The following is a 17,198-nucleotide window of genomic DNA, read 5'->3' as shown; positions in this document are numbered from 1 at the left end:
TGATTCGACTGGATCTGCCATACTAACCCCTTTGCAACTGGCTCAGCCTGGAAGGGCCAGTTCTTGAGCCTTTAAACATGGAAGGATGTAGGGTTTGAGTTGTGGGGGGCCACACAGGGTTTCAGAGCTGAAGGCCTGGAGTTTGGGGAGCTTTGTTGTGAGGAAGGAGTCTATCTCAGCTGGCGCTGCACTGGGGTAACACTATGGCAGAGTTCATGTGATCATGATAGTCTCAATAACTATAACAGCCTTCCTCTCACCCACCTCATTGGGAAGACCTGGTGCTGCCTATCCTTGGTTCAATCTCTGCTGGTTACCTGTATGAGGCCACAGTTTCATAACCTCCTCTACCCCCACTGGGCCTCTCTTTCCCCTTCGACAACTTCTTAGATTTCCAATCCTGGGAAAACATTCCTACTGAGGTCGATGGAGCCAGAGAAAGGAATGTGGACAGGGTGAATCCTTGCAGAGAGGTGGGAAAGCAGCTTTACAACCACTGACCTGTTGACATCCTGTAGGCCAGGGGTCGGCAACCTTTCAGAAGTGGTATGCCGAGTCTTCATTTATTCACTCTAATTTAAAAGCATGCCAGTAATACATTTTAACGTTTTTAGAAGGTCTTTTTCTATAAGTCTTTAATATATAACTAAACTATTGTTGCATGTAAACTAAATAAGGTTTTTAAAATGTTTAAGAAGCTTCATTTAAAATTAAATTAAAATGCAGAGCCCCCCGGATGGTTGGCCAGGACCCGGGCAGTGTGAGTGCCACTGAAAATCAGCTCGTGTGCTGCCTTTGGCACGTGTGCCATAGGTTGCCTACCCCTGCTCTAGGCCTTACTTAGGGAGAAGGGCTGGGAACTCAGAAAGGGATCTCCCGCTGCTCAGAAAGGAGGAAGACAGACAGCAGCTGTTTCCTGGGCTCTCATTAGAGACCTCAGGATGGGCATGTAATAAACTGTGGCCACGTGCATATAGACACCATAGTGATCGAACCCAGATGTTCAGCCGCAAAAGCAGAGGCTCCCTGGAACTAGCTCATCCAGCTCTGAGCAGGCTATTCCAGTTGCTACTTGAGGCATGAGTGCACATACACAGGCTGAGCCAGTGCAGCGTATGTGTATCCCCGGGCACACGGATCTGTAGATCCTAGGAGAGAGAACACAGCACTAGCAGCCTATTGCTACAGCCCTCCTCATTATAGTATCTCAACCATTAATGGATTTGATCTTCCCCCACCTTTGGGAGGCAGGAAGATATCCTCTCCATTTTACAGAGGAGGAAGCAAGGCACAAAGGTCGCATATGACATCCACAGCTAAGCCAGGAACTGAACTCAGACCTAAGCCAGTGCTATTTACTGAACACTTTTCCTAGCTGCAGAGGCACCCCCTCTGCTATATGCATCCAACTCCATATGACACTGCTAGCCTGCATAGCAGTATCTCATAGGTTGCAGGTACTTGCTAAAGCCCTGGATAGTCCATGAAAGAGCATCATTCCTACCTCTCCACCTGCAAAGGCCCATGCAGCATGAACACACACATGCACATGTGGACACACAGTTATTAATGCAGGAAACTTACACCTCACTTTCATGATTCTGAATTTCTGAGGCTCATAACTTACAAGAGAACAAAGAAAACTACAGGCTCTTTATTTCAGGAAAGAAACGTGGACCAGTGGCTCAGGCACAGGCCTAGGACTTAGGACACCAGGGTTACATCAGAAGGGGTACATCAGAAGCAGGAAGCTTGCTAATCAACCAGTGGGGCCACTGGATGATCAAGATGCTAAAGGAGCATTCAAAGATGATAAGACCATTGTGGAGAAACTAAATGAATTCTTTGCATCGGTCTTCATGGCTGAGCTTGTGAGGGAAATCCCCAAACCTGAGCCATTCTTTTTAGGTGACAAATCTGAGGAACTGTCCCAGATTGAGGTGTCATTAGAGGAGGTTTTGAAACAAATTGATAAACTAAACAGTAATAAGTCACCAGGACCAGATGGTATTCACCCAAGAGTTCTGAAGGAACGCAACTGTGAAATTGCAGAACTACTAATTGTAGTCTGTAACCTATCATTTAAATCAGCTTCTGTACCAAATGACTGGAGGATAGCTAATATGATGCCAATTTTTAAAAAGGCTCCAGAGGTGATCCTGTAATTACAGGCCAGTAAGCCTGACTTCAGTACCGGGGAAACTGGTTGAAACTATAATAAAGAACAAAACGGTCAGACACATGGATGAACATAATTTGTTGGGGAAGAGTCAACATGGTTTTTGTAAAGGGAAATCATGCCTCACCAATCTACTAGAATTCTTTGAGGAGCTCAACAAGTATGTGGACAAGGAGGATCCAGTGAATGTAGTGTACTTAGATTTTCAGAAAGCCTTTGACAAGGTCCCTCACGAAAGGCTCTTAAGCGATGTAAACTGCCATGGGATAAGAGGGAAGGTCCTCTCATGAATTGGTAACTGGTTAAAAGATAGGAAACAAAGGTTAGGAATAAATAGTCAGTTTTCAGAGCTATAGTGGTGTCCCCTAGGGGTCTGTACTGGGACCATTCAACATATTCATAAATGATCTGGAAAAAGAGATAAACAGTGAGGTGGCAAAATTTGCAGACAATACAAAACTAATCAAGATAGTTAAGTCCCAGTCAGACTGCGAAGAGCTATAAAATGATCTCTCAAAACTGGGTGACTGGGCCACAAAACGGCAGATGAAATTCAATGTTGATAAATGCAAAGTAATGCACATTGGAAAACATAATCCCAACTATACATATAAAACGATGGGGTCTAAATTAGCTGTTAGCACTCAAGAAAGAGATCTTGGAGTCATTGTGGATAGTTCTCTGAAAACATCCACTCAATGTGCAGCGGCAGTCAAAAAAGTGAACAGAATGTTTGGAATCGTTAGGAAAGAGATAGCTAATAAGACAGAAAATATCATATTGCCTCTATATAAATTGATGGTATGCCCGCATCTTGAATACTGCATGCAGATGTAGTTGCCCCATCTCAAAAAAGATAAATTGGAATTGGAAAAGGTTCAGAAAAGGGCAACAAAAAATATTAGGGGTATGGAATGGCTTCCGTATGAGGAGAGATTAATAATACTGGGACTTTTCAGCTTGGAAAAGAGACAACTAGAGGGGGATATGACTGAGGTCTCTAAAATCATGACTGGTGTGGAGAAAGTAAATAAGGAAGTGTTATTTACTCCATCACATAACACAAGAACTAGGGGTCACCAAATGAAATTAATAGGCAGCAAGTTTAAAACAAACAAAAGGAAATATTTCATCACACAACGCACAGTCAGTCTGTGGAACTCTTTGCCAGAGGATGTTATGAAGGCCAAAACTATAACAGGGTTCAAAAAAGAACTAGCTAAGTTCATGGAGGATAGTTCCATCAATGGCTATTAGCCAGGAAGGGCTGGGATAGTGTCCCTAACCTCTGTTTGCGAGAAGCTGGGAATGGGCAACAGGGGATGGATCACTTGATGATTACCTGTTCTGTTCATTCCCTCTGTGGCACCTGGCATTGGCCATTGTCGGAAGACAGGATGCTGGGCTAGATGGACCATTGGTCTGACCCAATATGGCTGCTCTTATGTTCTTATGTTACCCCAGCTCTGCTGCTGACTGTGGGCAAGTTCACACTTGATGCTTGTTTCCTCTCCTATCTGTTGTCCTTCTAGACTGTAAACTCTTTAGGGGTAAGGACTCTCTCTCTCTCACTGAACGGCTATACAATGCCTAGCCCAATGGTGTCCTGATCTCAGCTGGGACTTCTAAGAGGTACTGTGATGTTAATAATAATAAACTGGGGAGTTTTCTATGTCCCTTGTTGTTTTGCGGAGCTGTTGCAACAGCACAGTCCTCCATTGTGGAAGCTGCCACCTTTACATCAGCCTCAGGATGAGTGTTATGGCCTATCCAGGACTCTGTAATGTTTGTTTTACTAATGATCTTGGATGCCTCAATGTTTGACATGATGAGCTTAAGACACCTGATTTTTCAGAAAGCCCTGAGCACGTCTCTAGATGGCTAAGCTAGTTCTACAGCTCCATCACCAGAATATCTGAGCACATTGCCCTCTCTACTGCATCTGTCTGAACATCCCTACTGGGAGGCAGGGCAGGGCTATTATCTCCTTTGCACAGCTGAGTGACAACAGTTCAGCGAGACTAAGTAACTCGCCCAAGATCACACAGGAAGTCTGTAACAAAGCAGGTAACTACCACAAAGCCATTTCCCCTCTTGGACTGGCCACTGTCCTCTGAAAACCCGTTTAATCTGTCTCAAATTGGGCACCCCAAAAATCACTAGACCCTGTTGAAAATCTCAGCCTGTATTCTCATCTCGCACAGCCTTGTTGCAGCTCTCTGGTTCCAGTCTATTTCCCCTGCAGGCCCAACTAAATACTCCAAGGTCTATAAATGATTTTTAATTCCAAAAGCTCTTCTAGTTCTCTCTAGCTGGGCTGAAGTTGGGAAGAAATCATGCTTTTTCCACCAAAAGTCACATCACTGTCTGATCCCTGAGAGCACAACAGGGTTCTGTCAACATGATCAAATCTGTAAGCATTGCAGTCCTGAAATCTCCTTGTTTGTTGCTGCTCTTCTCACTAGGATACTAAAGTCACACTCTAGTCTGGTCTATACACAGATCATATCTATTTAGGGATCACTTCTGTGGAATGAGCCACAAAGTCCACTAGGGACTTACTGATTTTAGATGGAAAGAGCTCACAAGGGTGATGGGTAGCAGGATCAAACTGTGTCGGAGTTCCCAACTTTACCCTCAATTACTTTTGAAATATTGCTTCCCCAGAAGGGAGTGGGTGCCATGCACTAACTGAGATCAGTGCCAAGTGGGCAAGATCAGAACCATAGTTTGAGCCTCAGGGATGTGGAAAAAACATTATAAGAATCAGAGGTTTTTGATATGACATGATTTTTATGGAGGGAATTTATGTCAGAAACCCCGTATTCACATGACCCCAAATTGAGACCACTACCCAAATCCCAGGCACTTATGAAGCACAACAAATTTCAAGACAATTCAAATAAGCATGTGGATTTTAAAACACTTAGAAAAGTTGTATGTTAAAAAAACAAACAAAAAAAATCCCCAACAAAACAAAACAAAAAAGCAGCCAGTGAGTGTATAATGTCCAGCCTGCCCAGGTCGAAGGAGACTGGAAGGGTCAGTGAGCCATGTCATGGTCACCATCAAGGCCAGTGAGCCAGAGGATAATGGTGCAGTAAAGCACGGCACAGATCGGCGGGTGTGGGAGGGGGGATGTATTTAGGTGGCTAGGGCAGTGAGGCTGGTAACAGGGGTCTGGGGGGCGGGGGGGGGTGTGAGTGTGAGGGTAACTGCTCCCAGGGGCAATAGAGATGTGTGTGCTGGGGGTACAGTGGTGGAGAGGAATGGAAGACCTTTCTAGATCCTAATACCAGAGAAGATGCCCCCTCCCCAACACACGCAGAGAGGGAGGCCTATACTAGGGACCTGCCCTCAAAGGCAGTGGGAGAAATGCCTCCACCCCCGGCACCCTCCTCACACCCCACCCTCCATAATGACATCCCTGATCCTCTAGTGCCCCCGTTGGTCCCAGCAACCCCATCTGCACCCAGCAACCTAACTCATCCCCTCATTCCCCCAGCCGACCCCACAGCACCCCCACCCTGACCCCTCAACTTAGCCTCCCATCACCCCCCGCCCCCCCGCACCGTGCGCGTAGCCGCTCCCTCCATTACGCCGTCTCGCCCTGGGAACGCTCATTCCCGCCCGAGGGAGCCGCGGGAGCGCGCGCCGACCGTCCTGTGCTTCCAACTCCCTCGCAGCCCCCTCCGCCGCCTTCCGATCCAGCCACCCAGGTCTGAACCGCCCCCCGCCCCATCCAGAGACAGCTCCCCGGTCCCACCTCCACCCCCAGACGTGACCCCTCACAGCCAGCCCCCGACCCCCCCCCCGAAAACCTCACAGCGCAGCGCCATAGCCAGACCCCTCGCAGCCAGCCCTAGACCCCAGATCCAACCATCCAGGACTGATCGCCTGGCCCCATCCAGAGCCTGCTCCCCCCATCCCACCCAGATCCAGCTCCCGCGCTGAATCCCCCACATCCCAGCCCGTCACTGAACCCCCAGCCCTCAGCTCTACCCCAGCCACCCCCCCAGTCTTGCCCCCATACTTCACCGTCTCCAGGACCAACCCCCCAGTTTATTCCACTCCAGACCCTAACGCCTCGCTCTACCCCCAGCTCGACACACACAATCCTTCCCTCCCCCCCAAAATTGGCCCAACCCTCCCGGCTCTCCAAGGGCAATAGAGATCAGGAGGGGGCGGGGGGGCAGGTCTGAAGTAGCTGGGAGGGGGTTGGCACAGGGGTGGGAGGTTGCTGCTGAGATAGGAGTGGGTGTTACAGGAGGGGATTACCCCTGCACTGAGCATGAGGGATACCAAGCTCTTATATAGTGTTTTATAAAGGAGGCAGGTTTCAGAGTAGCAGCCGTGTTAGTCTGTATTCTCAAAAAGAAAGGGAGTACTTGTGGCACCTTAGAGACTAACAAATTTATTTGAGTGTAAGCTTTCGTGAGCTACAGCTCACTTCATTCACTGAAGGCATCTGATGAAGTGAGCTGTAGCTCACGAAAGCTTATGCTCAAATAAATTTGTTAGTCTGTAAGGTGCCACAACTCCTCCTTTTCTTTTTATAAAGGAGGCAGTATCATTAGCTGATGGTGAAACTGAAGCACAGGGAGGGAAAGTGACTTGTCTAAAATCACCGAGCAGATCAGTGGCCAACCCAGGGCTCCTGCATGTCAGTCCAGTGCCCTATCCCAATACAGGTGTTGGGTATTTGGGAAAGAAGTTTAGCACTGGGGTGAGTGGGAGGTAACTGGGAGTTGGGGGGGGGGGAATTCCCATAGTATGGAAGTAAGGGAGCTGGGAAACCACACAGAGGGGGCTGAGCCTGAAGGAGGAGGCGTTTGCTGTGGGGCTTGTGAGTGCAGTGGGAGAGGGCTGGGTGCAGGGGTAAGGGTGGGGGTGGCATGAGTGACTTGGCCTGCTCCTTCCTCACCATGCTGCCTCCATCCAAAAGGCCCAATTTAGAAACAGGCAGACGGAGCTGCCGGCAGCAGATCATATAACATGCTGTGCTGCAAACCCTTGTTCACTCCCACCAGCTTCCATCTGCAGCCCACCACACTAGCCCATGCCGTGCCATGGCTTCCTCAGGACTCTGGGCCCTGGATTATGAGGTCCATGGGGACGTGCAAGGTAAGTGTGCTGCATTTTGCACTGTTGCCCTGCTGCATTGATTTTGTTGCAAATGGAGAGGATCATTCCCCTGCTGGCTCTAGCCACGAATGCTGCAAATAGCCCATGAAAGGAGAGTAAATCTCACTAGCAGCAGGACAGCTGCTACCATGCAGCATGGCTGGGAGGATTTCAGTGAGCCCCAAATGATCTGATTAAAGCCAGTATCCCAGGGATAGGGAACAGGGAGCAATTCCAGACATGCCACTGTCATCTTGAGCAGTGTGTGCAGAGATATTTCTCAGCATGGGAGTGAGGTTGTCTCCCTCTGTCCAGCTCTGGGCAGACCCCACCTGGGTTACTATTTTGAGATTGGGGCCCCTCGGTAGAAGAAAACAGAGATTTCATCCATTGCACATTGTAAAACCCCTCAGTAGAGCTCTTTCAGGCAGGAAGGAGTGGGGTCTAGTGGGTTGAAGCAAGAGTTTGGGGGCTAAGAGTCAGGATTTCTTGGTTCTAGACCCAGCTCTTGGGAAAGGAGCAGGGTCTAGTGGTTAGAGCAGGGGAGATTGGAGTCAGAACTCCTGGGTTCTATTCTTTGCTCTGGGAGGAAGCAAAGTGTCATGACTGAATCACAGGATTGGTAGTCCAGATTCTAGAGTTCTCTTCCTAGCTCTGCCACTGATTTGGTGGGCAGCTGCTGGTAACTCACTGTGCTTCACTGATACATTGGATGTTGTGAGGTCCATTCATGTCTTAGCCTTATGCAGGAAACGCTGGGTGAGGTTTTGGGACCTGGATGCTGTAGGCGGTCCGACTGAATTATCACAGTGGTCACTTCTGGCCTCAGAATTGATGGAGTTTTCTTTACACCCAGATAGAAGGACTGATCCTTGGTGTAAATTAGATGATGCCAGGGCCTAGTGTTTCATTTGCATTCATACCTCAGATGCTGAAGTAAATTTCACATGCTGTGGAGTTGTGGGCTCATTGGGTGCCTTTGGAACTCATTGCCACAGGAGCTGAAGCACTGAGCAGGAGCCAAACAAGGATAGGATGTTCCTGTGGATAACAGGACTATCCAGAGTTAGAGCAGTAAATCTTACAAACCAAACAAGGCTGTGGCAAGGACAGACACCATCATACTCTAGGGCATGAGCTAATGAAGGGTCAGGCAGGGACTTCTCCAGGAGGCAGGTTATTTCAGCACGGCAGGGTTTTCTGCACTTTCCTCTGAGCAGCTGGTGCTGGACAGTGCCAGGATCCCAGGATAGATGGCTCCTGGCCTGGTCCAGGCTGGCGGTTCCCACATCATTAAGAAGCAGAGCTGGCATTTAATGCCCAGCATTTGCTGTCTATTTGCAACTGACTCATCTTTTCTTTCTTCCCACCAGGTGTCTTCTTTAGAAAGGTAAGGGTGTGTGTGGGGGGAGAAGGGTGTGTGAGCGGGCGAGGCGGGAGCCAGCTTTTAGAGCACAGCCCATTGGAGGGGGCAGCATGCTGGGTCGCATGGCACTGTCTCCTGATTCCCAACTGCCCCTAGTCCAGACTCTCCTTCCCAAGCTGGTGTGAAGCAGCTGCGGGCAGGGAGGAGAAGCCTTAGTTGGATGCACTAAGGGCCTATGCTACCAAACAGGAGCTGCTGTCAGGGTCCCCAGGCTAGCAGTAATGTTGAAAACGGTAGCCAAAATCAGGAGCTGCTTGCTGGAGAGGACGGTCCAAGGCAGAAGGGGACCAGATGAAGTCTTGGGCCTGCAGATGCAGGGAGCAGTTTAGAGGAGAAAAGTCTCTGGTGACAGAGCAACATGTGCAGGGAGAGGAGAACTCCCTCTCTGATCAGCATGCACACCTCTATGGCCAGCAACCCACGCTACAAGAAGTTTTGAAAGGCCCTAGTGTGGTTTCTCAGGAGCTTGATGCAGTGAATACAAGTGCTGGACCTCCCTGCCCCAGCCACCCTGCTTCCCTCCTGGGCACTGAGTTTGCTGGTGCAGACCTCCCTTGGAAAAGCTTTTTCACCCAGTGCATGGTTAGACTGTGGAACTCATTGCTACTTGATCTTATTGAGGTCTAGAGCTGAGCAGGGTTCACAAAAGGACTGGCCATTTCTATGTGTAATGAGAATGTACAGAGTTAATATAGTAAATACTAACTAAGAGACAAGAGTCTGAGAGGGATCTAAACCCACATGCTTCAGGGCATGAGCCAATTTATAACTATTGGGGTTAGGAAGGAATTTCCCCTGGGAACAGAGGTCTTGCAGTTTCCTCAGAGCTGCAGGGACTGGGCTGCTGCGGGAGATGGGATACTGGGCAACATGGGTCCCCTGTTATGATCCACTCCTATGCAGTCATTTGCTGCACCCCTACCAAACAGTGAAGAGTCTGTTTCAATCCATCACCTTCCATCTCTTTTTCAAAATATTAATGATAATAAATAGTGTTTTGAATGAGATTCCAGGTTAAGGAAGGGAAGTTTTTGAGCCATTTACCATTTAAAAATCCCCCACGTGTGGTGGTGGTGCAAATTTGGGGAAAGAGAATTATTCTAATCTGTGTACACACCTGAACCAAATTTCTAATCTCTTTCCAATATTTACTAGAGAAAAGGCCAGTGGGTATAACTGAAGTGTGGATCAGGTGGATGGAGCCAAATCCATACTGCCTGTAAGCCCAAGCCTCTTCCTTTTTGAAGCAGGGCTGATCAGAGCCATGAATACAACGAGCCGGCCTGATTCTTGCCCTGAAACTTGGGATCCTGCAACGTGACTGGATGGCATCACTATGTAGAATCAGGGCCAGATGCAGGCATAAGTGCTAGAGGGCTGTGCCTTGGGCCCCAGATACTGGAGCCATCTGATTGTAGTGGAATCTCAGGGCCATTTAAAGAAAAAAAAGAAAGTTTCTGATGCTACTGTTGGAAAGACAAGCTTCAAAACATGCCCCAAGTGAAGCAACTGCAGGAGAATCTGCCTGAATCTGAGACAACAGCTCTGAGAGGGGGAATTTCCCTGAGTGTAACTGACGCAGCAGTGTCTGCTAGATTCTGCAGAGAGCCTGGGACAATAGCTTTAAAAGGGAGGAATGGCCCAATGCATCTCGATGATGTACCTGCAAATCCCTTTCTCTGGTGTGCATCCATCCTGGATGCCAATTCATATTGCCCAAAAGACTCTCTCATAATGTTAATGTTGCTTCCAGGACCTTGGACTGACTGCTGAGCCTAAGCTGGTTGGTCCAAGCTGATTGGATGAGCTCAGTTTTCGGGGGTGACCCTGGTGGGGCATAGCAATTTTCCAGACTTAGTGTGTGTGTAGATTTTAGAGCACTTTGAAACGTCGGCTCTTACCATGAGAGCTTGGTTTGATTGAACTCTGGCATAGCTAGTGCCTCTGATCCAGCTATCATCATAGATCTCAGACGCTGTGCTCTCTCGATCCTCCTGGCCTGCTTTAGCTACCTTTCTCCTAATATTTGGCTCTATCTACTGCATCCAGCTATTCGCCTAGATTCTAGTAATCTTAGATGCTGTCTGTCTCTAGCCGTCCATCCATCCATCCCCCCCCCCTCCATAAACATCCCTCTGTCTATTTAGTGATCTATCTATCCCCATACACACCCCTCCACCTGTCTAGCTCAGCTCATAGGATGCTGGTTTCTCTGTCTATAGGGATTGAATAGAGGCAGTAGATGGATAATTGCAATGAGGCTTCAGGCCACCACCCAGGACAAGCGCTTGTGAAGTCATTAGCCTGTAGGGAGTGCTCTGTCTAATGCTGACTGTTCTTCCTCCTGCTGGTTCCCCTGGCTGGCAGCTGATACCCAAGCCGAGACAGGAATGTGGTTACCCATCTGCAAAGGCATATGAAAAGCTGGAAGCCTTGCAGGAGGCAGGGAGAAAACCAAGTTTGTCTCACCCCCTCTGGGGTGGAAGCTCCCCATGCAGACCTGATGGAGCTAGAATCCTTCCCCTCAGAGTTGCACTTCCACATGGATATGTAGAGAGCTACATGCTGGGTGGTGCACAGCCCGGGCTGTGCCATTCAGAGATCAGTGCACAGGGCAGGAGAGGCTGTATGCTGGGACTGAGGCAAATGCCCGTTCTGTTGGCTCATGCAAGGCCTTGATAATCCTGTCTCTTCCTCTCCAGTACACAGAAGACCAGGGCAAGAAGCTGGGGGTGGTAGGCTGGGTGAAGAACACCTCCCGTGGGACTGTGACTGGGCAGGTGCAAGGGCCCAAGGAGAAGATTGAGATCATGTGAGTATCAGCTAGGCTTCCTAGCTCACCAGTTGGCTCAGTGTTAAACATGGGTGCTGCTCACCCTTCCGGGTATCAGAGCAGGGGGAGGTGAATAGCTGCCAGGGTTGGGGAGCTGCTTTTTCCCCCTAGTGGTGCGGGAGGGAGCTGCTGATATCACTCCAGCTTAAAGAGGAGATAAAGGATCCCAGGATGTGGAGAGATACGGAAAAGACTCCTCTTTGTGTATCCCCAGCTCTTCCTTCACCCGTGTACATCAAACACAAGCTGCAAGTGTTGAAGGCCCTTTGTAGCATAGCTGAGCACCTGCCCCACTCGAACTTCCAGACTTTTCCACCCACCCACCAGTCAGCTTCTCCCTGTAGATCGGGTTCCCCATTGTGCTAGGTGCGGCACACCCGCATCCAGCTGAGATCAGGTCCCCCATCACACCAGGTGCTGCCCAGACCCCCCCTGACTGAGATGAGGACCTCCTCATGCCAGGAATTGCACAAACCCTCCCGACTGAGGATCCTCTCTGTTCTGCTGGTTGCAGCACATGACCTCCCGACTGAGATCAGGTCCCCATTGTACTGGGAGCCACACAGACCATTGTACTGGGCATTACACAGATCCCCTGACTGACATCAGGTCCCTGTTTGTTGTGGACGCTGCACAGACCCCCCCTAACTGAGACCAGAGCCCCGTTGTACTGGGCATCGCACAGGCCCCTGACTGAGATCGGATACCTGTTGTACTGGGAGCCACACAGACCTTTGTACCAGGCATTGCAGACTGAGATCGGGGTCCCATTATACTAGGTGCCGGACAGACCCCCTGACTGAGATTGGGGCCCCATTGTGCAGGGTGCTGCATAGACAGTTCATGCGCACCCTCCCACACACACACTTCAGTTTAAACAGACAAATGGTGGCAGTGGAAACAGGCACAGAGAGGGGAAGGGGCTTGTCCAAGGTCAGGGGCAGCACTGGGAATGGAATCCTAAGTCCAAGCACCCCGTCCACTGGGCAACACTGCCTCTCTAAGAAGAGCTGTGAAAGTGCCTGATCCTGAGAGCTGACCTGACATTCCTGAGATCTCCAAGATGGGAAACATCCCTTTGTGAAGGAGCAAAGCCGCTTCCAAAGACCTATGTTCTCTCTGGCGCCTCCAGTGATATGCAGGCCCAAGGTGTCGGCCAGACTGCAGGGGTGGTGTCGGGGGGGCAAGTCCGATCCCCTCCCCTGCAGGAGGGAAGGGGTTAATCCCTAGATCCAAGCTGCAGGATCATAGACTGTCACATTCCCCATTTGAAACCCTCCTGCCTCTAACTAGGGCAGTTCCCCCGGTGCTGCTGCCCTAGCCAATCAGTGGCTGGAAAATCTGGGCCTTGGCTCGGCCCCAATTAGCGTCCCCTCAGGAAGGGACAGAGAATTTGTCTGATTAATTTCTCTCTTCAGGGGCCATAGAAACCTGCCTGCCCATCCCCCATCACCCGTGGCAACCGGGAAGGGCAGGCGGGGCAACTTCCGTAGCAACGGCTCCGTCACCTTCAGAGATGACAACCGGAGACAGTTTCCATAGCAACAAGTCCCCCTTCCATCACCTTCAACATTTGGAGACAGAGAGAGAAGTGGAACAGTTTCCATAGAAACCAGTCTCCCCCCATTTCCACCACCTTCAGGGCTTGAACAAATTGGGGCTGCTTCTATAACAGCCAGTCTGCTTCATTTCCCCATCCCTTTTCATGAACGAGATAATGGGGGAAAGGCAGGTTCTATAGCAACCAGTCTCCCCCATCTTTGCTTCAGGTCCTGGAAGGAGATAAAAGAGGAAACAGGTTCCACATGGACTTTACAGGCTGAACCTGTTTGTGTGGGATCATAGCTGGGTAAATGCCAGCTGTGTAAACAGCGAGCCAGGACTCCTGGGTTCTGTCCCTAGCTTTGGGAAAGGAGTGGTGTCTAGTGATTAGAGCAGAGGGGCTGGGACTCTTAAGTTCTATTCCTGGTTCTGGGAGGGAAGTGGAATGTATTGGGCATGGGGGAGGCTGCAACCCAGAACTCTGGGGTTCTATCTCTGGCTCTGGGAATGAAGTGGGGTCTAGTGGTTAAAGCAATGGGCCTGGGAGCCCGAGCTCTCTTTATGGATGCTCTACCCCCTACCCGCACAGGAAGAACTGGCTGCGCAACGTAGGGAGCCCCATGTCCCGCATTGACCGGGCTGTCTTCTCCAATGAGAGGGAGATCTCCACTCTGGAATTCTCGAACTTCACCACCAAGTACTAGGAGGTGGGGCCAGGACCACAGCAACTCCTTACCCCTTCCTTGGGGGACCAGATGACTGTGACCTCTGCTGGCTGGCTGCAGCTCCAGGATGGAATGCAAGGACCCCTGCATCCCAGCCTGGCCATTGAGCATGTCTTCCCCTGCTGCTTCCGGACGTCAGGGTGTGGGCCTAGCTCCCGGCACGTGGACCTGTGATTTCCTTTGCCAGCCTCTCACTAAACTCCCATTCCCCAGCAGGGACCCTGCCCCCAGAACACCTGAAACCCCTACACCTGATGCCTGGCTCTGTGGATAAGGTCCCACCCCGGGATCTGAGCCCCACCCCACACCTGCTTTGCACTAATACAAATGGCTGCACTGGCCCCCCACTATTTAATCCACCCCCACTGTGAAGAAGATGCTGCCTATGCTGCCAACATACCCCTCCCACCTGCACACTGTATTTCTGCAGAGGGGCTCAGTAAAGATGACCTGAGAAAGCGAGAAGGTTGATGCCTGTGCCCTTATGTTTGGTTCCTGGGTGGGTGGGGTCTGCCTGGGTGGATTTTAAAATACAAAACCAAGGGGAATGGTGTTCTCCCCTTGGGTTTTTAATCTAGAAACAGCAGCATCATGCCTCATTTCCCCTTTCTCTGGGCTGGCGGCGATTCAGCAATGTGGCTTGGGCTGTCCCTGAGCCTCTGAAGGAAGGGGAAGGGGTTTGTACTAACCACTCCCATCCCACAGTGATGGGCTCAGTAGCAGAGTAGAGACGGGCTGGGATTGCCCAGGGGTGAGACTGAGCCTGGAATACTGCATCCAGTTCTGGTGGTCACATTTTTAAAAGGAAGGTGAAAAATTGAAGAGGGTGCAGAGAAGAGCCCCAACAATGATTCAAGGGTTGGAGAAAATGCCCGACAGTGAGAGACATAAGGAACTCAATCTGTGTAGTTTATCAAAAAAAAAGGTTGAGATGTGACTTGATGATGGTGCCTGGGGGTCTTCATGTGGAGAAGGTGCCAGGTACAAGGTAGGGGTTCTTTAACCTTGTGGGGAAAGAAAGACTGAACAAGAGCTGGTGGCTGCAGGCTGCTGCCAGACGCATTCCAATGAGAAAAAAGGCACACATGTTTGCTAGGGAGAGTGATTAACCACTGGAACAAACTCCCAAGGGCAGGGGTGGAGTCTCCATCTCCAGTCCACGCTGGCTGCCTTTCTGGAAAATGCTTCAGTCAAACACAAGTGACTGGGCTCAATGCAGGGGTGTCTGGAGGATATTTTCCTGCTTGTGCTATACAGGAGGGCAGACTAGATGATTTAATGGTCCCTCCTGGGCTTGGATCTAAGTGACTGGACATTTGGGGGGCCTTAGTCTTTGGAATGCCCAATTTGAGACACCTCAAAGGGGCCTGTTGCTCAGGAGTGAAGTAAAAATCAAGGCCCTTTAAGTCAAGGCTAGTTGGGTACCAAAATGAGTCACTTTGGAAAACTTGAGCCTAAGTCATTAATGGAGAACACTTTTCTGCCAAGTGTTTGCTGGTTTTTGAGTTAAATGGGCTTTTAACACAAAAGGCATTCCACAGCCTAGGTAAAGTCCTTCCTCCCCAAGAGCTCTGGCTTCACTGGTTTGGAGCCTGTGATGACACAGTCCTATTGTTATGTGTAATATGGTAGTGCCATATCAGATCAGGAGCCCCCACTGTGCGAGGTGCTGCACAGATCCCAACAGAGATCAGGGCCACCATGGTGCCAGGCACTGCACAAATGTCAACTGAGATTGGGGCCTCCATTGTGTGGGGTTTTGCACAGACCCTGACTGAGGTCAGGACCCTGCCATGCCGGGTGCTGCAAAGACACACAGTGAGAGACATTCCCTGCCCCGAAGAGCTCACAGTTGAAACCAAAAAGGATAGGAGGGGAAACAGGCACAGAGGGGGGAAGAGAGTGGGGACTTGACCAAGGTGAGTGACAGATGTGGGAAGAAAACCCATGAGCTCTGGGTCCCAGCCTGCTGCACTGCACTCGCTCTTATGCCCTTAAGCACCAGGGAGCTGGATTGCAAGGATGCAAACTGGATCTCTTTGGCCAAACCCTGCTCCTAGCACTTGGGATGTGAGCACTGTTCCTGGGGAGGTGCCCCACACTCAGCCCCTGGCAGGTCAGACCCCTCACACCCAACTGATGAGGCCTGACTGTGCCATGGCGCTTGTGCAAACCGGATCAGGACTCACTCTGGATTAATCTCCACCTCAGGATCCTGTCCTCATCTGTTTGGGTAACTCTGGATTTACACCACAGTTAATGAGAGCAGGATCGGGCCCATTTCCTAGATATGAGGAGGGGGTTCCCCATTCTGTGCTCTGATCCCCTGGGTGAGATAGGGCAGCCCAGCCCCCAATCAACCCCCCCTCAATCGTCTCCCAGTCCCATTTCCCTGTGTGTGACTGATGTGGGGAAGGCGCCCAATGGCTGTGCCTCGTGGCTGGGAGGCGGGCGCTTTTCCAGCCATTCCTGGCCGGACCATTCTGCCGCCCAGGACTGCTCGTTCGGGCTGAGCCCTTGGACGCCGGGTTTCACCCAAGCGCAACATGTGATGCTTGCACCCCCATCAGGGACGGGGGATGGGACAGGTGATTCGGACCTCATCGGATCAGCCTTAAGACTCACAAGGAGCCCCCCACTGCAGCCCCCTAGCTTCCAAGTACCCAGACGCTGCTTGCACAGTGAGGTCTGCCCACGGCGGGGAGGAAGGAGACCTGGATGCCACCCCCCAGGTATGTGAGTCGGGCCCTGGGGGATGGAGGGGCTCGTTATTGTCTTTGCATCCCTGGCAGCAGGAGGGGAGGGGGGATCCCAGCTACCCATGGTGCGGGGGAGGGTGGGAGCTGGGCTGGGGATGCCCAAGAGGGGCTGGGAAGGAGTGGATGGGTGCAGTGGGGTATCTCCAGGGGATGGTCTCTGGATCTGAAGGCAGGTCCTGAGAGGGTGCTGAGCGAGGGGCGGAGGGGCCTTTGATACCATAGTGGACCCACCTGATATATCTGGGGAAGGATGGAGGCCAGGGTGTCTGCCTGCAGCTGGCAGGGTCAGAGCTCCCTGCCTCACTGCTCCCAGGGTGCCAGGAAAACAGGGCGGATGAGGGGGCTCATACTATTGGCTCCATTTGCTCACTACATGGGCTTTCTGCACACAGCTCTGCCAGTGCCATTCAATCCTGACCTGCAACCCCCTGTTACCCAAGCCCTGGGCTCCCCTGCACCTCTGCCAGTGCCCCTCAGTCCTGACCAGTCACCCTGGTGAAATCCCAGCCCTGGGCTCCCACAAACACACATGGCTCTGCTGAGCCCCCCAGTCCCAGCCCACAGCCCCCTGCTATTCCAGCCCCGGGCTTCTCCTAAGCAGAGCCATCCA

The 17,198-nt window shown here is 50.9% G+C and overlaps 1 protein-coding gene across 4 annotated transcripts; it reads left to right on the top strand.

The window, feature by feature from the left end:
• The first annotated feature begins 5,819 nt into the window (after window positions 1-5,819).
• LOC144267535 (acylphosphatase-2-like) lies at window positions 5,820-14,286 on the top strand. 4 transcript variants are annotated; one of them, XM_077821587.1, is made up of 5 exons: window positions 5,820-5,898; window positions 7,210-7,303; window positions 8,677-8,693; window positions 11,432-11,541; window positions 13,694-14,286. In XM_077821587.1, exons 2-5 carry the CDS (start codon window positions 7,249-7,251, stop codon window positions 13,806-13,808), a joined length of 297 nt encoding a protein of 98 aa, XP_077677713.1. In that variant the 5' UTR covers window positions 5,820-5,898; window positions 7,210-7,248; the 3' UTR covers window positions 13,809-14,286. The 4 variants fall into 4 exon arrangements, with proteins under 4 accessions (XP_077677713.1, XP_077677712.1, XP_077677710.1 ...); XM_077821586.1 differs by lacking the exon at window positions 13,694-14,286 and adding an exon at window positions 12,981-13,372; XM_077821584.1 differs by lacking the exon at window positions 8,677-8,693 and having other exon boundaries at window positions 5,822-5,898; window positions 7,125-7,303.
• The last annotated feature ends 2,912 nt before the right edge of the window (window positions 14,287-17,198 follow it).

This window comes from Eretmochelys imbricata, chromosome 7 (genome assembly GCF_965152235.1).
Source record: "Eretmochelys imbricata isolate rEreImb1 chromosome 7, rEreImb1.hap1, whole genome shotgun sequence".
Lineage (NCBI taxonomy): Eukaryota > Metazoa > Chordata > Testudines > Cheloniidae > Eretmochelys > Eretmochelys imbricata.
Note: the sequence above shows the minus strand (reverse complement) of the source record. Positions and strands in the feature narration are given on the sequence as shown.

Bases quoted from the DNA above. Each gene is read 5' to 3' on its own strand.
- LOC144267535 (XM_077821583.1), top strand. From the start codon at position 7,175: ATGCTGTGCTGCAAACCCTTGTTCACTCCCACCAGCTTCCATCTGCAG. The intron at 7,304-11,431 runs GTAAGTGTGCTG...CTTCCTCTCCAG, and splicing joins GGTCCATGGGGACGTGCAAG to TACACAGAAGACCAGGGCAA. The intron at 11,542-12,980 runs GTGAGTATCAGC...TTCTCTCTTCAG, and splicing joins AAGGAGAAGATTGAGATCAT to GGGCCATAGAAACCTGCCTG.